This window comes from Phragmites australis, chromosome 2 (assembly GCF_958298935.1).
Source record: "Phragmites australis chromosome 2, lpPhrAust1.1, whole genome shotgun sequence".
Taxonomy (NCBI): Eukaryota; Viridiplantae; Streptophyta; class Magnoliopsida; order Poales; family Poaceae; genus Phragmites; species Phragmites australis.
In genome coordinates this window covers 16,226,249-16,248,421 of record NC_084922.1, presented here as the reverse complement: position 1 = coordinate 16,248,421, position 22,173 = coordinate 16,226,249, and the positions used below count along the sequence as shown (strand labels likewise).

General features: G+C 43.7%; 1 protein-coding gene across 1 annotated transcript; it reads right to left on the bottom strand.

Moving 5' to 3' along the window:
- Positions 1–18,845: 18,845 nt before the first annotated feature.
- LOC133901066 (protein MALE DISCOVERER 1-like) lies at positions 18,846–20,391 on the bottom strand. Its single transcript, XM_062342365.1, has 4 exons — positions 20,223–20,391; positions 19,987–20,141; positions 19,468–19,659; positions 18,846–19,361 (listed from the first exon to the last, which is right to left on the bottom strand). The coding sequence occupies exons 1-4, from the start codon at positions 20,278–20,280 to the stop codon at positions 19,101–19,103; spliced, it is 666 nt and encodes a 221-aa protein (XP_062198349.1). The 5' UTR covers positions 20,281–20,391; the 3' UTR covers positions 18,846–19,100.
- Positions 20,392–22,173: the final 1,782 nt, after the last annotated feature.

Below are 22,173 nucleotides of genomic sequence, written 5' to 3'. Positions count from 1 at the left end.
AAATTTAGACAGGTTCGGGCCGCACGGGGGCGTAATACCCTACTCCTGTGTGGATGTAATAACTGCCCTGAGGAAGTCCCTCAAGGGTGTGCTAGTTACAAGAATATCGTGTCTAACTAAGAGCTTGAGGCTCCTTGTTCTTGGGCAGGGACTATGGTTCCGTTCTTGGTTCTTCTGTGTTCGATGCTTGCGGTCTGTTGAATGTCTCGGATGTATCTTTGGTCTGATTCTCTTCGGTCTATTCTTCGGGCCCTTTCTTCCTTCTTGGGTGTGCCGATTCTTTTATGCACTCGCCGGCTGAGGCATGCCCCGAACGGGAAGGAGGGGGCACAAGTTTCAAGACGCCATGACTGGGAAAGACGTCATCATTTCTTCTGGGTGAAGTGACCGGGGGGTGGAAAACGCGGCGCACGCCCGGTCACCTATTGCCATAAACGCCCTGGCAACGGGCGCCGTAGAGAGGGCCCACCGGGCAGCCACAGAGCAACCCGTCGTGCCCGCCCTGTCTTGTTCCTCTGTCACAGCAGGGTAGCGGACGAAACGCCTTGATCCTGGTGATGTTATCCCGAGACACACCGGATGATACGGGACGGGACCCGTGCAATTAATGGCCCCACGCCTCTCTGCCAAAGCATGGCAGGGACTGACACTTCGGCGAGAGCAGTTGGGGATGTCAGGCCGCGCACGCTCATTAAATGCGGCCTCGAACCTCTGACTGGTTGACACCTCATCGGCGGGCCCCTCGGGGGCCCTCCTGGGTCGTCGGGGCACCGAGTGCTCGGGGGTACTGTTCACCTCCCCGAGCACTCTCTCCCGAGAATGCCTACCCTTGCCCTCGGGGTACCGGGTGCTCGGGGGCACTGTTTACCTCCCCGAGCACTCTCTCCCGAGCACTCTCGCACGAACCTTCGGGGAACCGAGTGCTCGGGGGCTGCCACGTGCAACCCCGAGCACTCTCTCCCGAGCACTTTTGCACAGATCTTTCGGGGAACCGAGAGCCTGGGGGCTGCCACGTGCAGCCCCGAGCACTCTCTCCCGAGCACTTTCACACTGATCCTCGGGGAACCGGGCGCTCAGGGGCTGCCGCACGCAGCCCCCGAGCACTCTCTCCCGGAACTTAGCTCTTCTGGTCGTCGAGGGACTAGGGTGCTCGGGAGTGATCGGGCACCTCCCCGAGCACTTTCTTCCTAGTACTTAGACTCTGCGGATCATCGGGGAACTAGGGTGCTCGGGGACCAGGGACTGTGGCCCCGAGCACCTTCTCCCGAAACTTGGACTTTCCTCACCCCGTAGGAGGGACCTCGCGGGATGGTGACACGTGGCGGATGGCTGGCCTGGCCTCGGGACTCAGGGACCTCCGGTTCTAGATACACCGACATCTACCTTAGTCCCCCTATCTTTTAAGTGGTTTCCGGAGATTATAATATGATCTGTAGATTATAGTTATTGTTCTCTGAGCTCATCAATGAGTTTTTCCTATTTAGGTTTCTCATATGAGTTTCAATAAAATAATAACCAATATATGTCATATCATTTTCTCCTTATATTTTTCTATTGAATTTTAATGGAGTTTTAATGGCGTATCAATATATCAACATATTATGTTCTCCTCATATTTCCCCTCAGAGTTTTAGAAGAGTTTTCAACAATAAATTTACATTACAAATAATTGATCAAGTGAGAGTATTACGAACAAACGTCCTTAGCTTCATGAGCATTTAATTAATTAGTCACATAACTATCATTAATAGTTATTCAATGTAATCAACAGTTACAAATGAGAGAATACCTGTTGGGGACAACTGGCCTACCAACAGGTGCTTTTGCCACCTCTTTACTGTGTATTTAATGTAAATATCGTCATAATAGAATACAAGAATTATTCCCGATACACTTTTCCACTGCAATAGCATAGACATGCCTGGTTCAATGTTACCAGCCCAGCTAGGGGCATGCGGCAACCAAAAGACCCGTAGCATCTTCAACGCATATTTGCAATTCTCTACGCCATTCCCAGCGTTCGAAATTCACAAAGAAATCATACAGTAACATGTAAGTAGTGGAACTCAAAACCCTGAAATCAGCCGTGCTTCACTCCACCACAAGTCACTTTTTTTAAGACCTAGAAAGAAGCAAAGGCATTGACGATTTGTTGTATTCTCTCTAACTAGGTGACTCGTTCTGTGCTTAAGTGCCAAAAGCTCAAACGTATCATTTTTCCTTTATTTAAGGAAGCATACTTGCCACTTAGAAAGAGAGGTAATTAAAAAGCACTTGGCTTGCTGAAAAAATTCATTTATTTTTCCAAATCAAAAGCATTATAAAGACATGTTCCTTCTTGTTTTATTTGAAGGAAAATACATATGGTTATGTGATAGCATCTCGCACTACCATAGAATACCACATATATGCCGGTCCATCAGTGCCGGTTCAACAGTAACCGGTACTGTTGATGTATCAGTGCCAGTTCTTAAACTTCTGCGCGTGAATAGCCACTGAGGAGTTAAGAACCGGCACTGATAGACACTATCAGTGCCGGTTTCATATACCAACCGGCACTGATGTGCCCCTATAGTATAAAGCCCGCATTCTCCCCCAAGCGCGATTAGAGCCGCCGCAAGCCTACCAGAAGAGTGTCGTTCGCCATTTTTGTCATCTCTACGGTTGAAGGAATCAAGATTTGGAGGAGTCAAGTGCTCTAAGGTTAATATAATGTTCTATATTTCTTTTTAAATAGATTTACTTGGTAGATTGCTCTAGGGTTGAAAAGTATATAGAGAACACTTGAGCAATGTGTTGCAAAACAATTTCTGACACTGATCTTATGCAAGTAATTAAAATGGAATTGGTTCTCTAGGTTAAATTGAAGTATGGCTTGCGATGGTTTTCATCCACCATTAAAGTTGGACAGCCTGATAATGTGTGCTCCCATTGGTCACTGTTGTTCCTCACACCCTGAATTTGATAGAAATAAAAAGTTACTTTTACATGTAACAAGTGCAGCTTTAGGAATTGGTGATGATATATATGTCTGGAATACTTTTATATCACACCTTTTGTGGTTAAGGAAAAAAATAGTGAGCAGAAAGAAGCGGCTATGTTTTTTCCGTTACCTTCTTATTACTTTGCTTGGTACTTGTTCTACGGTTTTGGATTTGGAGATGCAATTGAGATCTAATTTAGGAAAGGTTTGTAATTTTGTTATTGTTAGATGTATCGAGATGATCTACATTTAATTCTTAGTTGGATTTAGTTACTTTTTTGCTCTAGATTTGAATTAAGATGGCTGTTCTTTGGTGTTGAATTTTGGAATTATCAAGAGCTCCATTATGATATAAATTAGAGAAAGATTGATATTTTATCATTGTAGATGATTTAAGGAGTAGATTAATAGTCACATGTAAATAGATGTGGGTGCATACATTAAAATCTATGGACAATTGCAAATTTGTCACTACTAGAACCGTTATTGCCATTAAAAAATTACAAAAAAAACACTAAAACTGTCATTCGAGTGGCATCCTTGCAGAATAAAAAATCAAGGAGGTATTTGCAAATGCCCCTAAAATCTAGCTCCAATTTTTTAGTATGTGGTTTGCGTATATTTTCAAAGTCTTGAATTTAAATAATAATCCAGTGAATTTTCTCTGTTTATTAATCAACGTAGTCAATTTAACACAATTGATATAATACTGTGTTTGTAGGGATGTCATGTCCACCCATAGGTCGCAATCGGATGCGGCAGTCTTTGGAAGCGGGTCCCCTGACCCGGCCCAAGTAACAGAAGGAGATGGGCTCTCAAATAGGGACCAATCAAGATGCAAGGTAATTCAATGAATTTGTCCTAGATTTTTAAATGTTTAATGATTATAAGTTGAATGTATTTAATTATAATAATTTACAGATGGAACGGTCATGGATGTACAAGGATCGAGGGCCAGAGTTCTTTGTTGGCGTTGAGGATTTTCTGAGGGCTGCAGTGTACAAGAAGTCAAAAAGGAAGAGTACTGATTATTATATATGTTGTCCGTGTGTCGACTGCAAGAACGAGAAGCAGTTTTCAAACATAGAGCAGATTTGTGCACACTTGATTCACATAGGTTACAAGGTTGGCTATACCCGTTGGACTAAGCATGGTGAACTTGAAGATGTTGGGTGTGAAGGGCAACCAACAGTCGAAGAAGATATAAGCAACGATATGACAACTAACGAAGACTTCGATATGTCGACAGCTGAAGATACTTTTGTCGAGAACGATGGAGGGGACACTTTTGTTGGCAACAATGAAGAAGGCTTAGAGCAAATGTTGCGCGATGTGGAGGGAGACTTCACTAGTGAAAGACAACATCAAAAGTTTCAGCACATGATAGAGGACTCTAAAACACCAGTTTACCCGAACTGTAAAGATGAGCACATCAAGTTGCATGTGGTGCTGACACTGATGTAAATGAAGGCTAGCAATGGTTGGGCCGATAATGGCTTCAATGAATTGTTATAATTCTTGAGAGAATTGCTTTCAAGGAGGAACTTGTTGCCCAAAAATATGTACCATGCTAAGCAGGTTATCTGCCTGTTGGGATTGAAAGTAGAGAAAATACATGTATGTGGAAATGACTGCATGTTGTTTCACGGTGAGGATGCAGACTTGGAAGCATGTCGCGTTTGCAATGCACCACGGTACAAGCGCAATGTTGATGACATCGAGAGCGATGGTGTGAGGGTGAAGAGAAAGAAGAAAAGACCCCCTGTTAAGGTGGTTTGGTATTTCCCTATAATCCTCCGTTTGAAGCGATTGTTTGCTAACAGAGCGAATGCCGAGTTGATGCGATGGCACGCCGAACAGCGCAAGAAAGATGGAATACTTAGACACCCTGCTGATGACATGCAATGGAGGAAATTCGATTCAAAATACAAGTAATTCAGAGATGAAGTGAGGAATATAAGGTTCGGGTTGAGTACAGATGGGATGAATCCTTTCAGCAACACGAGAAGTACTCATAGCACTTGGCTTGTGACTCTCTGTATTTACAACCTTCCACCTTGGATGTGCATGAAGTGGAAGTACCTTATGACGCCTTTGCTGATTAGTGGGCCTAATCAGCCAAGCAACGATATCGATGTGTACCTCAAACCATTGGTTGAAGATCTTCTTGTACTGTGGAAAGATGACGTACGGGTATGTGATGAGTATAGACGTGAGAATTTCACCATACGCGCAATGCTGTTCGTAACGATCTCAAATTGGCCCGCTCTTGGTAACCTATCAAGGCAGACTGTAAAAGGGTACAATGGATGTGTTTAGTGATTGGAGGAAGCGGGGGTGGGGGGGGGGGTGGTTGACGAACAGTCAGAAAATGAACCTTCGATTAGCAAGAAACCTTAAACTCTTTTTCATTTTTGTAATGAAACCTCACATGCATGCGGTGTATATATACTGTGACGAGACTTGATGTTTTAGAAATGAAATTTATATGTGCTTGTGTATATATGCTTCAATAAAACTTGACATCTTGTAAATTAAATTTATATGTGCGTGTCCATAAATATACCGTATACTATTACCGGCAACCGCCACATTTGAAAATGGCGGGAAATACCTATCAGTGCTGGTTGGTAAAACAAACCGGCACTGATAGTACACTATCAGTGCCGGTTTGTTTTACCAACTAGCACTGATATGTGTACTATCAGTGCCGGTTCAATCCACAAAATGACAGTGATAGTGATTTTCAGTGCCGGTTCTATACTCGGCACTGATAGTCATGGATCAGTACATCAGCATGCACCAGCCTTTGCGCCTGGATCCTCTAGTACCTACGCTCTACGAGGAGGCTAGAGCTTTGGTGGGCATGGATGGTCCTCGTGAGGAGATCATTGGGTGGCTCAAGGGTGAAGAGAGGCAACTGAAAGTGGTTTCCATTTTTGGAATTGGAGAGGAAGGGAAGACTACTCTTGCCATGGAGGTGTACCGCAAGATTAATGAACAGTTTCATTGCAAAGATTCGGTTACCATCTCTTGAACTCTTGATATCAAGAAGCTTCTCAGGAATATACTTGTTGCTAACTAGGGTAACCAAACATAGGATGGGCCTTCGACTTCTCAGTGGGAATCAAAAGCTTTTTCATGTGACACACAATTACGAGAAATTGTGCAATATTGTTAATGTCATCTGTCTTTCAGTTACAAAGCCGACCTATTTCTAGCCTGTACTCAACCACTCACAGTTATAATTTACAATATTACCCCTCTAACTGCTACATTCCCGACATATTCGAGGGTATTTTGGTACAATCCTAAGTATATTAGCATATTTACAATTGTACCCTTCACCATCACATGGATTCCAGCAAACGTCGTGCCTTCGCCCAAGCTCCCAAAGGTCTATCACAAATGGGGCCTTCGGCGTACTTTCGGTTGGCTTCATTGTGGTGTCACGAGTTGGCCTTCGGTTCACCACCGAAGGCCCACCAGAGGCTTCGACTACGATGATATTGTTGTGAGTTGGCCTTCGATTGACCTTCGAAGGCCTGCTAGAGGCTTCACCTATGATGATACTAGGCGTCTGTCACACCCGGTTTTAACGGACAAAAACAGATGCGGCTTATGTGTGCCCAGGATGTTCAACACACATAAGGACGTCACAGGTGAAGTAACAAAAGCAATACTTTTATTAAATAAACGTTAAACTCTTACAGCAATTGACATATATTGTCTTCTATGAAGATATCTGCAGCGGAACAGAAGCACTGGTGCCCAACAACACCGCAGGCAACTGACCGGGAGACACGCGCCTAGAACGTCACAACCTCGTCTTGATAGTCTTCAACATCTTCACTCACTGAGCAGCAGCATACATATCGCATGGTATAGGGAAAATAGCAAGTGTGAGTACATAGAGTACTCAGCAAGTGGGGAGAAAGTAATGATATGCAGGCTTATATCAAGGATAGGCTAACAAATGGTATTTTTGCGTAAATGCGAGTAATGAAAACACATTTGGACTCAAAAGCATTAAGCAATTATTAAGTGAATGTAACCCAAACAGTTCAGCATCCAGCATACAAGGCTCCCCACCTCGCACACCATAACCGTCTAGTACTCCCTGTACTATAACCAAAACCACAACCTTCTAGTACTCCCTATAAAAGAACCATAACCACAACCATCTAGTACTCCATGTACCAGAACCATAACCACAACCATCTAGTACTCCCTGTACTAGAACCATAACCAAATCCATAACCACAACCCAACTAATCATGTGAGGATCCAAGTCTCTCATAACCGTGAGCACGACTGTTATAACAGTTTTACACTCTGCAGAGGTTGTCCAGCTTTACCCACGAGTCAGTGAATTCCATGATGCCGTGTTCGCGAAACACTTAACACACGCCAGTGGTGTGCCGCCAAGAATCACTGCAAGGCACTTTCCACTAACCAGAGACTAATCCAGTGCATGTCTGCCCACTAGGTTTCACCGCCAGGCTTTACGCGAGCAACAGCTCCTACCCAGAAGCCCCCTTTTGTGCTGACCCAACGCACACTGGACAGACTCTAATCAGTATGTCACACTTTACCCATATCAGCCTCGTGGTTGGTACGTTACTTCTTGGGTTGTCGCTCCACGAACCGGTCCTTACTTAGGTTACTTGAGCAAACACTAAACCAACATCATAACCATGACAACCATCAAAACCACTTTGCTCAAGGCCTAAGGTTCCATGTTGCTAGACCATTAACATATTAACGACCATTGTTGCATATATTCATTAGTCAAGATTATGACACTTCTCAACATCCTAAAAGCATGACTAAGCAATCTACCCACAAAGGACACCTAACCATAAACCATCTAGGTTCCAAGGGATGATAAGGGAAAATCTAGGGAAAACCCTAACATAGGTGACTACCCATCATATTGACAGATATTGCATGCAGTTTTGTAAAACAAAACATTTAAAAACATAGGTTCAAAATGATCAAGGACACTTGCCTTTTTCCCAATGCTGCTCAGTGTTGTCGAAATCTTGGTCTTGAAGTCCCTCGAACTGCTCCAGAACGTTATCGACTAATTGCGAGAACTACCGACAAACAACACAAAGCAAAACACTAAGAACAACATACCAAACATCATCAAAACACTTTAAAAATACTATGGTTGGATAGGGATGATTTTAGAAACATTTAGACGCAAGGATCGCCTAAATCGGAGTTAAGATAAAAAGAGAACAGCTTTTGAGAGATGGATTAGAATGAAAAGAAAGACTAATTTACTGGAGTTATCTTTCTATGGGAAAAGAGTTTATTGCACAATCACTGTGTCAGGCTTGACAACATACTTATGCAAGATTCAAGAGTGTATGGCAGACCAGACTTCGCTGACTAGGCTAAGGAGAATAATGTGGCTCTGACTTGGCATACTATGCAAGTACCATCTTGAATTAAAGAGATCCAGTATCGACCACCTATGATGGATCAAAAAGGCTGAAGGTTGAGCTTCTAAGTTAAGGATACTACTGGTGACTCTATGTAGCGGTGGTGGTTCGGGTTTCGTCGAAGATGGCGATCGGGCACGTGGCTACAGACATCGATGTCGGATTCAGTGGTGTTTCAGTGAAACGAGGGAAGCATGGTGTAGAACGCGGAAAGACTAACTCAATGGTATGGTTGGTTTTGGAAGGGGTCATCCGAGGTAGCAGCAAAACAGCGATGACTATTTCTAGGTTTCGTGGTGACCGCGAACAGATGTAGGAACGAAGACGCTCGCGTTCCAGGAGATTGGCTATGAAATTTGAGGAACTGTTTGAACAAGGATGTTCATATAACCCGGGAACACAATGCTATGGCATGGGTTTTGGTAGATCATCCACTAAGAGCAAGAACGATCAGCGCAGATTAAACGGTTGATGGCTGCGACATGCTGTGGTTGGCAATGGCGTCCTGGTCGTGTCGCTGCACAAACGGGGATGGGCTCCTAGGGTAACGTAGAAGACTCCATGGGACACGTCGTGACACGGTTGGTGCATCCATACGGCTTTCGGATTGACGGGGGACGCGAATGCAAAACCGGTGCGCATGCTGAACACGTCCAGAAACCGGACAGCAGGTATGTCGACCTTGATTTCGATAGTTTGGCTAATCTAATGATCAAACCGGTTGGTGAGGGCGTGGGAAACATCATGGGACATGTACCGGTGAAAGGACTTGGTGATTTGACCTCTGGTCGGTTGGGAACATTGATGCCAATCAGCTACAGCGCGGCTGTCTCGCGGCTGTCCGCGACGGTGACGACCATAGCGGCATAGATCGGGCTTTGATCGGGGCTAGGGCTTTGCTAGGGACTTAGTATGATGCTAAAACAGTAGTAAGGAAGGAGAAGAAGAGGTCCTTACCTTGCTTTGATGGTCGAGGAAGAAGGATTCACGGAGAAGACGACGTAGCGCATCACGGGCGGCGGCGGCGGCGACTCCGGCGAACGGCGGCGCTCCGGCGACGCACGGACAGGGCAGCAACGACTTCTAGGGCTTGAGGACGTGAAATAGAGGTAGGAGAGGGCGTGCAACTCATATATATAGGGCTAGGGACGGCTGGATGAGGTGGAGTCCAAACCGAACACGAATCGGATTCGAGTCCGAGTCAGTTACGATTTCCTTTTTCGCAGCTCTGTATTGCGAGGATGATATCTCCATCGTCCGGACTCCAAATCAGACTTTTCTTGATTCTAAATTGTAGCACTCGAAAATATCTACAACTTTGGTAGTCATTGGAACTTCTGAAAACGTCATCTTGATTTCCAAAAATGCGCCACAAGATAAACTGTTTGAACTCGGACTTCTCTGCGCAGCACTGATTTCGGGGGCCATAACTCCCAGCTCCATTATCCAAAAGGTAACTTCCATAGATTAAAATCGAAGCTCTCGACGAGACCTACAACTTTGGTATTGTCAAGATTTGCATTTGAGACCGTTTTGGACTCCAAAACGTCATGAGAAGATGAGGTTGTCCAGGACTCCGCGAAAATTTACAGATTTCGTGAATCCTTTGTTGGGCCATCTAGAAGACTTAGCTAAGGCTTTGGACTTGAGCAAGATTGAGCCCAAAGACACTTTAGGTATATCTAGGGTTTAGAAAAGAAACTTTTGCAGAGAAATTTGAATAGGATTTGAATTTGAATTGAGTTTGGAGTGAATTTGAGAGAAACCAAAAATGAGGTTGATCAAGAATAAGAGTAGGTAAGGAATTTGAATTTTAGATTTGGGTAGAATTTGAGAAAGAGGAAAGATTGGATTTAAATAAGGATTTGAATAAGATTTGAATTGAACTAGACAAGGATCAGGTATGATCAAAGATTGAATAGATGATGAATTCAAGGATTTTGAATTCCAACCATTAAGATCCTTAACTTATTCACTACTGAGTTTTGTAAAAACCTTTTCAAAATCTTTTTCACTCAAAACACCAAAGAGAAAGAAAAAGAAAAAGAACTCTAATGCATTTACCTGGCTCCTAGCAAAACTCAGCATGCAATGCACACAAAATAATAACCTATATTGATTGATTGATTAAGAAAATAGGTTTTAAACCTATACTACTAGTGAAGCTATTCAATACTCTTGGAAAATTTTAGAAATTTGAGAAATCTGAAAATCAGGATGTTACAGCGTCGCGAGTTGGCCTTCAGTTGACCTTCAAAGGCCTAAGTCGCTTGCCCGAATGGTCCGTTTGTCATCCAACATTTCCTGACTTTGTCAGTAAATAATATTTACCAGAGGTCTTCGACTCACCATCCGAAGGGGCGTGTGAGACCTTCCCCAACAGTAGCCCCCCATGGGTAAGGTTCAGCTTCGATGGGTCGAACCTATGAATCAAATGGTACGACCGAACTTCATCCCCTTCGGCCCATCGAAGACTTCTGATGAGTCATTTTAGCTTTTAGCAGATAGCCACCTCTAGTCATTTGACTATTTTTATTTTACTAGGTTGGCAACTTTTCCCTCACATGACATTTAGGATTCATAAACATCAGTTGTCGTCGGTCTGTACCTAACCGTATTTTTGGATTGCGCGATGTTTAAGATACCACTGCCACTATGCCAACATTAGAAGCCCCCCAGGCTCAGTCATAATACACTATCCATATTGGGTCTAACGGGATTTCCTTTGGAGCTTTGGCTTGTGGCATCCAGTCTGCAAAAACTCCACTAAAGCCTGAGATTTTATTGTCGTCCTCACGATGAAGGCTAACATGAATGGTGCAATCTCTGTGGCCCATTTTCCAATCCTTACTGTGGCTTCACAATTTTCAAACATGTCGCGAAGGGGTAAGGAGGTGGGCACTATTATCTTGTGAGGTGTGAAATAATGGCGAAGCTTTCGTGATACCATCACCAGCACGTAAGCCATCCTCTCCACTTTAGAGTAAAACCTCTTTGACCCTGCCAAAGCTTTCGAAACATAGTATACTGGAAATTGCTGCAATTTGTCATTTATGTCCATCTCTTGCACAAGTACAACACTTACTATCGAAGGAGATGCCCCTGTACAACACCAACTCAGCCTTGGGATCTGGGCTAGACAGGGCTATGAGCTTCTTTAGATATTTCTTTAACTTGTCGAAGGTATTTTGTTGCTCCATGCCCCATTTGAAAGGGTCAGAGCCTTTAAGGGTTTTGAAGAAAGGCAGGCTTTGCTCGACGGATCTGACAATGAACCAGCTTAGAGCTGCCAATCTTTTTGCTAGGCATTGTGCTTGTTTCCTGCTCTGGGGAGGGGTCTCATGTTAAGTATTGCTTGTATTTTCTGAGGATCTACTTTGATGCCCCTTTTTTAGACCAAGAAGCCCAGCAACCTTCCAAATCATACACCAAATGCACATTTTTCTAGGTTTAGCTTTAGCCCTACACTTCGCAGATTTTTGAAAGTTTCTCGAAGGTCATCGAGGTGTTTGTCCTCTCTGATGCTTTTGAGCACTGTGTCGTCAATGTATGCTGAGACATTTCACCTAGCTGTGACTTCAGCACTATTTGGACCAATCTAGCGAAGGTGCCACCAGCATTTCGAAGGCCATCCTTACAAAACAATATATACTGAAGGAGGTTTTGAAACTTATTTTTTCCTTGTCCTCCTTTGCCATCCAAACCTGATGGTGCCCAGAATATGCATCCACAAAGCTCAACATCTCACAGCCAGCAGCGGAGTCTACCAATTGATCAATGCGTGGCAAAGGAAAGTCATCCTTCAGACAGGCTTTGTTAAGGTTTGTGAAATCTACACACAACCTCCATTTGCCATTACTTTTCTTGACTAGCATTGGGTTGGCCAGCCACTCAGAATGCAACACTTTGCGTACCACTCTGGCATCAAGCAGCTTCTGCACCTCAGCCTTCGCTGCATCTTCTCTCTCTTTTAAAGTCTTTCGAAGCTTTTGCTTCTTTGGCTCCGCATTCGGGTCAACATTTAGAGTATGTTGGATGATTTCTCTATTAACTCCTTGCAAATCTTTCGACGACCAAGAGAAGACATCTTCGTTGTTGCAAAGGAACCGTATCATCCTTCGCTCAGCTTCCTCTATGGCATAAGCTCCAATGCCAACTGCTCTGTCTGGCCTGTCTTGACATAGTAGCACCTTCTTGGTCTGGCCTTTGGGTCTAGCCTTCATCATCCACTGTGTCTGTGGCTATTCTTCGTATTTCTCAGGTTTCATCAGAGGTTCTGCTACTACATGAATGTTTCACCTGCCTAGAGTATTTCTCACTTCAATCATACGGGCTACTTGTTGATCTCCAAACACCGTTATGACACCTCCTAGATCGGGCGTTTTCATGCACAAATACCCATGGTGTGGCATTGCTCCAAATCTATTTAGGACTCCTCGTTAGAAAATTGCATTGTAAGGATAGATGATATCAACCACATCAAAGATAATATCCTCTATTCAAAAGTTTGACCCTTCGCCAAATGAAACCATGATCTCTAGTTTTCCCATAGCGTTAATTTCTTTTCCCTCGAAGCCTAGCAATGGCTAGCCTGCCGAAGGTCATTTCGTTGCAGGCCCATCCTATCAAAAGCGTCGGCGAAGATGATGTCTGTCAAACTTCCGCCATCTATAAGGATTATATGCACTTCATTTCCTGAAATGTTTGTAGTGATGACAAAGGCGTCAATATGCAGGGAATCTAGGACCCTCATGTCCTCCTATGAAAAGTTAATGGGTACATGAGACCACTTCGAACGGACATAAGTAGGGCCTATACCAACATGGTTAACTCTTTGCACATATTCTTTTACTTGTCTCTTCGATTCGGTTTCCTGACTAAATCCTCTAGTGATTGTTAGCACAATATTGAATTGACAGTTTACCATGTTCACCGATCTGCTAGTTTTTGGAGGGGCTTTGATTGCTGGTCTTGGCAGAGGGGGTGGGAGTTCTGCTTGAAAAGCTGTCAACTGACCAAAAGTCTGGTCCAGCGGAGCCGAAGGTGCAGGAACGTATGGCTGTGACGCAGCCATTGGTCACCACTGATTAGCGAATGCCAAGGGGTTTGGGCCACGAGTCTGATAGGATTCCCACATGTCGCCCAGCCTGAAATGTGCGGCATGATGCACGACTCTTGCAAGATCTAAGGGTTGCTTCCCTAGGCTTTCTTTCATGGCTATGACTTGTGGGCATTGCTTAGTCATATGACCAGTACCTTCACCATGCAACTTACAATAAATGTGGCTAGGTTCTGCGAAGCCCATCCTCCTTGACCGCGTCGACCTCCGCGGCCTCTACCAATTTGGCCACCTCGAGTACCCCCACCATGTGTTTCAATGAACTCTTGCATGACTTCAACCAGTTTGGAGTCTATCTTGTTGATTTCATTTTGCTTTGATGTGTACTCGAATGCTTTAGTTTTTTGGTATGCTTCGGTCTGTCCCTCGACTGGCCAACATTTACGTCCCTGCTTGATGAATTTGGCCATGATGTCTTCAATGCTGCCAGCTCAATTTTCCTCTAACGATGGTCCATTTCAGACCTCGCATACTCCTCCATCTTGTTGAAGAGCTCTTGGACACTCTCTGGCCTTTTGCGTGTAAGCTTTCCTGCAAAAAGTCCTCCCCTGATGACCTGGATAGCAACGTTGATGGAAGTATCTTTTCTCAAACCCTTCAACTGGCAATGAACGTGCACAAAGCGACGTATATAGTTATGCAGCATCTCCGCCGGCTGTTGCTTGACTACAAAGAGGTCATCAGCAGTGACCTTCTCTGCCCGATTGCCCTTGAAATTACTATAAAGGGCATTACACAACTACTCCCATGAGTAAACGGATCTTGAAGGCAAAGCGGAGTACCACGACCTTGCTATTCCCTTGACCACCAACACAAAAGCCTTCGCCAGCATTGTGTAATCTCCCCCAGCGGATTCAACTGCTGCCTCGAAACTCATAATGAATTCCTTTGGATCTAACTCCCTGTCAAACATCACTACCCTTGGCATCTTGAAGCCCGAAGGCCATGGCTGGTTTTGTAAACCGACAGAGAGTGGTGATTCTATATCGCCAACACCTGACCGGTCTCTCACTGGCTGTACTATAAATGTTGACAAAGGAGTGATCACGTGGGTCTGCTCACCCCCCACTGCAACCTATTGATTTCTTCTTGTATTTTTTCCCAAAGTTCTTCTGGCTTCGTCAGATCGACGGCGATACTTAGCGGCCTTCCAACTCGCTGCCAAGGTATCCAGCGTACACTTATCTGTGCAATTTGCCTCTCTAATTCTTCGGCTTCTAGCCTGGCCACCCTTTCTTCTTTGGTTTCTTCTTCTTCGTCTTCATACTCTCAACAAGATGTGCTTTTCCCCTTTCTTCTGCCGAAGCTTCAAAGTGGGAGCGAAGGTTAGCTTGTACCCTTCGTGTTGCTGCATTTACCATTGCTTGGGACGAGCTTCGCCATCGCTTGGGACCACCACATTCAGACAATCGTGTCCTTGCTGATCACTGTTAACTCCACCTGTTGAAGTGTTGACCGGCTTTGACACCACCGAAGGGAGTGTTTCGGTCGAAGCCCCCACTAGAATCAGTTTCTCTGGCAATGTTGCTCATGTACCGGGTGGCTTCGGCTTCTTTTTGGGTGGCATGGCTTTGAAATGTTGATCCTCATGGACGGTGCCAACTGTGGTAACTAGGGTAATCGAACACAGGGATGGGCCTTCAACTTCTTAGTGGGAATCAAAGGCTTTTTGATGTGACACATGATTACAAAAAACTATGCAATATTGTAATGTAATCTATCCTTTCAGTTACAGTGTCAGTCTATTTATAGCCCATACTCAACCACTTCCAGTTATAATTTACAACATTACCCCTCTAACTGTCACATTCCCGACATATTCGAGGGTATTTTGGTTCAATCCTAAGTATATTAGCATATTTACAACTGTACCCTTCACCATCACATAAATCCGGTGAACCTCGCGCCTTCGCCCGAGCTCCCAAAAATCTATCGCAAACAGGGCCCTTGGCTTACTTTTGGTTGGCTTCCTCATGGCATCACGAGTTGGCCTTCAGTTGACCTTCGAAGGCCCACCAGAGGCTTCGACTGTGATGATACTGGGCGTCATGATTTGACCTTCCGTTGACCTCCGAAGGCCTAAGTTACTTGCCTGAAAGGTCCATTTGTCATCTAGCATTTCCTGAAATAACACAATTATATTCTTTTTCAATAAATAATGTTCATCAGAGGTCTTTGACTCACCATCCGAATGAGGCATGTGAGAGCATTCCCCAATAGCAGCCCCCACAGGTAAGGTTCATCTTCGATGGGCTGAACCTGTGAATCAAATGGTACGACTGAACGTCGTTCCCTTCAGCCCGTCGAAGACTTCTAGTGAGTCATTTTACCTTTTAGTAGATAGCCCCCTCTGGTCATTCGACTGTTTATATTTTACTGGGTTGACGATTTTGTCCTCGCGCGATGTTTAGGATTCATAAATGACAGTTGTTGTCGGCTCATACCTAACCATCTTATACGGCAACGGTTTGATTTCCAATGCGCACCATTTCAACTGCCGTTAACCTTTTTTTACCACTAATATATACTCTACCTGACAACTCACTTTTTACCGCGTGACCTCTTTGAAGCACCTGCTCTCATACAAAGACTCCCACACCTCATTCCGAAGCCCTGCGAGATCTAATGGCTCTGAGAAGCAAATCCGGCCGCTTGAAGACTTACTGGATTAGGTGATCAAAGGTTGATGAAGAAGTCCTGGTTGGACTAATCAAAGAAGGCCTGATTAGCGACATTTTGAGGTCAGGCTCCCAAAGGATCAGGAGACTCTGGCGCCTAGAGAAGACGAAGCCATCGTTTTCATGGACTATTTTCGAGTAGGGCTTCGCCTTCCCTGCGATGAGATGGTGCCAAAAGTTTTGGAAATGTTCGAAGTCTACCTCCGCCAGCTAATGCCGAACACCATCGTTCAGCTTAGCCTTTTCTCTTGGGCGGCGCGGTCAGAAGGAGCGAAGGCCTTGGCCAGGGCTTTCGTTGCAGCTCACAAACTTCACCACCAGCCAAAGCCAGTCTTTATGTCCAGCATGCAAAACAAGGCTCACTACGGTTGTGTGAACTTTACTTATTGTGCCAGTCTGGCGACGCCTGTTGTAGCCTACAAAAACAAGTGACCAAAGGACTGGACTCAATAGTGGTTTTACCATAGGGTAGATAAAAAAGAGTACCTTCTGCAACCGAGAAGGATTCTCGGTTGATAAAATGAGGGCCCTTATGGTGCACTATGATACCGGTTGGTGGGAGATGTCATAGATTTCATCTAACCGTCCATTTGCTAGGGTAATTTAGTAATTATCTTGTTAATTGTACCCTTGGCCTCCCGCGACCTCCCGCCCTGCAACCAGAACAATCGAGTAGATCCAATGGCCGGCGCCGCGTCCGCGTCCACAGCTCTCAAATTCGTCCTCCGCCCGTGGTCCAGCGCTGCCACCGCGCAGCTACCCCAGATCTGCTTTCCACCGCCACCGCCACCCTATCGATTTGGGACCGGCCATCTCCTCCTGTTGTCCCATCGTCCCGGTGGCCACAGAAGAGCAGCCTTGGCCCTCCGGCCTCCGCCCCCTCCTTGCCGACTGCCGAGTACTCTGGATCTGCAGCAGGCCACATAGGAGTCAACGCCCACCTCCATCGTTTACTCCTCAGAGGCACACGAACGGAGGTAGTAGCATTTTAGGGAACATGTTGTTTTTCTTCGCATGAACATGTCTTCTAATATTGCATTTCCTGAGTATTTCTTTTATGGAGAATAAGTTGGCAAGCCTACCTGAACCAGACCTTTATCATGCCAATATCATTTCATAGTCGATCAGGAGAAGCTAGAACTACTAAGCTTGAAAATGACTGTATCAAGAATGTATTTACTCCTTGTATTTATGAATATTAATGGAATCTCAATAAAGGGATATCACTAATATTTGTAGAGCTATGATGAACCACTCTATACTCTTTATACATATATGCAACATAATACCTTTGTATGTGGATAATTGGTAATGTTGCCTTACATCTGATTCAATAGATTTTTTATGTATGAATATCTACTCAGCATTCTTTCATCAGTCCTGTTTTTCTTTATCTTCCCTGTTGCCACAAGAAAGGATATGTATAATGCATTGAAATGCTCACGAAATAACTTTGAATCTTCTGGTACCATGCTAAGGTAACTTAAGTTACCAGGTGTACAGGTAACATGGTGTTTATTATTTAATTTTTTTGCATTATGTGTGCCCTGTTACAGTTTGTGGTTGTATCTTGCAATAGCACCTATATGCAAAGTCAGTATGTACCTTAATCGCTCTATTTGAGCAAGCACACAGTCCAACTTTTGCTGCTAACATATACTTGCAATTAGAAGTGCACTTGATATTTTTGTGTAAAGTTTCGCTACATTTCAGTAGTAATGCAAACAACTTATCCAGTTCATTGAAGGATCTTTCACTTTCGGTTAAACAAGAGTTTTCTTATATGAACTACCTTTTCATAGTAGCTTAATTGATTTATGTGCTACCTTTTCACAGTAGCCTACATGCTAAAATTGTTCAGAATTAGTTTAAAAAATGCATTTGGCCATCTCCCCAATGCACCATGTTATTTAAATCCTTGCTCTGGTTATTTTTTATTTCATGATTGACAGTTATATAATGGCTGGGTGAAGTAGCGAAGCAGGGTAATAAAGTCAGCGAAGGAGGGTAATCAAGTCTGTAAGGCAATTGTTAATTGCTGGCGGTAATTGTATCGGATTGCATGTGTAAATTAGTAGTTTCTGAATGCTGGAAGTTTTGGATTAAACCTGCTTCTAATTTCTATTTAGAGTCTGCAAGTGGACGGAGGAGTGCCAGCAAATATTTTGGTTTCCTTGTCAATGACTCCTTGTGCTGATGGTCACGACCGCTGCAGGATAAAAAATTGATGCAACTTTGCATGGAGCAAAACTGCTGCTTGAGGATGAATTCAGAGAATCCAAAAGCTTGATCACTGGATACTCTGTACTCCCTTTTGTACTCCATATGTAGTTACCTTTTTTTTTCCCCCTTTGTCGCAAGTGCTGAATGCACTGATAATGTCCAGGCAAAAGATATTGGTAGTACTATGTTCTGTACGCTTTCTAATGGATACTTATTGTATGCGGGTAAACAGACATATATGATCTGGATTAATATTTCGAAAGCGAGGCCTTGAATGATCCATATGTAGTCTTTGTAGAATGTGTACTCATCTCTATGCCATATTGAGCACCATTCGTGTATAGCTAATGTTCCATATTGGACACCATTCATGTATAGCTAACGCACTGATAATGATCTGGATTAATAAATCACGCTTTCTAATGGCATGAATCATTCTATTCTCACACCATGTATGTTTAGTATACAGAGGAAAGTGGAGAAGAAACCAGAAAAATAACCCGGCGATTGAATGTAACACACGCCGACACCGAAATTACAACAAAAGATGAAATTAATGCACAACAGAGATGTACAGTGTTGCATGACAGTATGAACAGAGCCTCAGTGTTGCTTGTAAGAACGATATCATATGAACATTTTCCCTAGCTTTCTTCAACTGAAAGGATCTCAAGCTCTGCCCACCAAAGTGGAGATAACCTCAGCGTTGCCGCCTCCGGTGTAATCGCTATTACTTCTCTCAATCTAGTGGCGACTTCTCTCATGCTTGGTCTCTCTTTCGGATAGCTGTGGATGCAATCCTGGATCAACTCGCAAATGATTTCTAGCTCCTTTTCTTTGTGAGCATTCAAGGTAGGATCAAGTAAACAAGACATGCTCTGGTCATCCCTAATGCACTCCAAAGCCTGACAGAAAAAATAACATTTGTTACTTTAAGACACATTTTTGTGTATTTTCCAATTTCAGTAACTAGTAACTATGCATAGTGTATTTGTCGTCAATCGTCATTACCAAGTTTGCAAGGGAGCCCTTGTGTTCGGAATATGGAGGCTTTCCTGAGATGATTTCCAGCATGAGCAGACCAAAACTGCATATATTCCCAGCTGGATCAGCAGCTACTGGCTCATGGTGATCAACAAAGTCATCATTCTGGGGCATATTTCCTCTGGAGTATACTTCTTGCCAAACGCTCATGTCTGCTATCTGTGTAAAGGACTCAGTTTTAGGAGCAAAGCATTATATGATGTGCTGATCTATCTCACTTTTTTTTTTGTCCAAGTGAACTGGGAAATGATTAATACAATTTATGGAGTAGACAAGTGCACATCCCATTCATATTTTAGCAAAATAATCGATACTCTAAATCAAAGGTATAATGTCCTGAAGTGATTTCACAATGATTAAGCCCTATAGATTCTATAGATTATTAAATCTCGGCAGATAATCAGTTACGGAATCGTCTTGTGGAAGTCTCCAGTATCCAGAAATTCATTCAAACAAAAGCTAAAGCGTTCATAAGCACATTCATACCTTTGCAGCTCCATCCTCAGATAGCAATATGGCACTTGACTTTAAGTTAGGGTGTGTTATAGGAGGGTTGAGCTCATGCATGTACTGGATACAGTATGCTACTCCCATAACTACCCTCAGCCTACCATTCCAATCAATAAGATCAAATTCCTCAACTGCAAAAAGCGAAGCAAAGCATTTTGATTTGACCACAAAGCTAAACAATCCAAAATTGGAATAGCACAAACAGCTCTTACCATGGAGATGTTCGTACAGTGTTCCATTGGGCGCATATTCCAACACCTTCATCCTCATGAAAGGCTCTTCCTCCTCACAATACCCAAGCAGATTGATAAAGTTCTTATGATTAATTTGTGAGAGCGAGTCTATCTATGTGTTCAGAGAAAAAGAAGAGAAGTTAGAGAAGCAGTTTGTTTCAGGCCAACCGCCAACAATACAATTTGATTTAACAGTGCATAGCATTAATACGTAGAATGTGATAATTGAACTCTGGTTGGCTATGTGACAACCACCTCGAGTAGCCAATGTATTTTAAGGAGATTCTCACCCCTCGACAAAATAAAATTATTAATATGTAGAATGTGAGAATCGAACTTTGGTTGGCTCGGTGATAACCATATCCACTAGCCAATATATCTCAAAAAGATTCTCACCCCTTGATAAAATAAAATTATTAATATGTAGAATGTGAGAATCAAACTCTGGTTGACTAGGTGACAACCACATCCACTAGCCAATATATCTCAAAGAGATTCTCACCCTCCAATAAAATAAAATTATTAATATGTAGAATGTGAGAATCGAACTCTGATTGACTTAGATGACAACCACATCCACTAGTCAATATATCTCAAAAAGATTCTCACCCCTCGATAAAATAAAATTGAATTAACTTTTTCCTAAATCGCCCTTCGGACTGCTTTGACCGATCTTTGCTAGACGTAATCATAGTTGATACAACAGCTATCGCAACACCACTCGGTAAGGTTCCCTTAGAGACAGAGTAGTTCGGATAGCTTGCAACAATATTACTGAAGTCCTCACAAGCACCTTCCAGCTCGGAGCGCTGCAACTTGGGTACTCCTAAAATACATTAGGGGAAAAATTATTGCTATTTCTAGGAGACAATTCAACTAGATATTTTTGACACTCAAACAGGATGAGTTCAATTAGAAGCGAATTTGTGCCCTGTGATCATCGTAAACAAAATTCTGATGCAAGACACTAGTTCACTTTATACTAACTGCTGACATGTAGAGGTGGAACAATTGCACATACTTCCACTGAACATGACCTCTAAAGATGAAAAGGAGATGAAACTATGCTATGTTTTTTCTTGCATCAGATACATTCACTTTGCGGAGCTGACGAATGCCACAGACTCGCCTAGGCTCTCCACCGCGCCGGCCCCTGCGTCGAGCCCCGCGGCACTGGTGACGTCCCGTGCGCTGATATCGCCGCCCGCCCAATGCACCACCACCACCATTAGAAGGGCGTATGCCACCGCATGGGCCCCAATCCGGGAGGAGGCCAGCTGCTCGTATGATCCGCATCGAGCGGGGAGAGCAGGCTAGCGGCGCACACCACTCAGATCGGCGGCGAGAGGAGGCCGGCGGCGCACACGACCCGGATCGGGCGAGGAGAGGTGGTCAGCAGCGCGTGTATGAGAGAGGAGGCCGCCAGCGCGCACCACCCGGATCGGGCGGTGAGAGGAGGTCGCCGGCGCGTAAGTGTGGCGAGAGCAAACCGAGGTGAGAAGAAAACAAACCCTAGCGGAACGGATAAAAAAATAAGAAAAAAAAGTTAAAGTGTATAACTTGGGTATAAAGATACAAGTAATTACTAATATATCTTTTTATTTTCTAATTATACCTTATAGTATTAATGATACTCTTAAATGATATTAATGGTATTGGTGGGAAGAACGGTATGTTGTAAATTTGAACTCTCAGATGAAAGAAATGGATGACGTGTATTTATTCTAGTGTACCGTAAAAGCCCTCTAAAATGAAAGGATATTGTTCCTTAGTTATTTGGACCTTCCTCACTACCTAAAAACATGTTTGTTATATCTGAGTGTATTTCCCAAAGATTATTCAATTGATAGTAGAGATTTGATACGTAGATGGGTGGCTGAAGGATTGATTCCGGACGAAACAGAGAAAGTATGGAGCAGCTAGGAGAAAG

Bases quoted from the DNA above. Each gene is read 5' to 3' on its own strand.
- LOC133901066 (XM_062342365.1), bottom strand. From the start codon at position 20,280: ATGAGGATGAAGGTGTTGGAATATGCGCCCAATGGAACACTGTACGAA. The intron at 20,142-20,222 runs GTAAGAGCTGTT...CGCTTTTTGCAG, and splicing joins ACTGTACGAACATCTCCATG to TTGAGGAATTTGATCTTATT. The intron at 19,660-19,986 runs GTATGAATGTGC...TCCTTTACACAG, and splicing joins CTGAGGATGGAGCTGCAAAG to ATAGCAGACATGAGCGTTTG.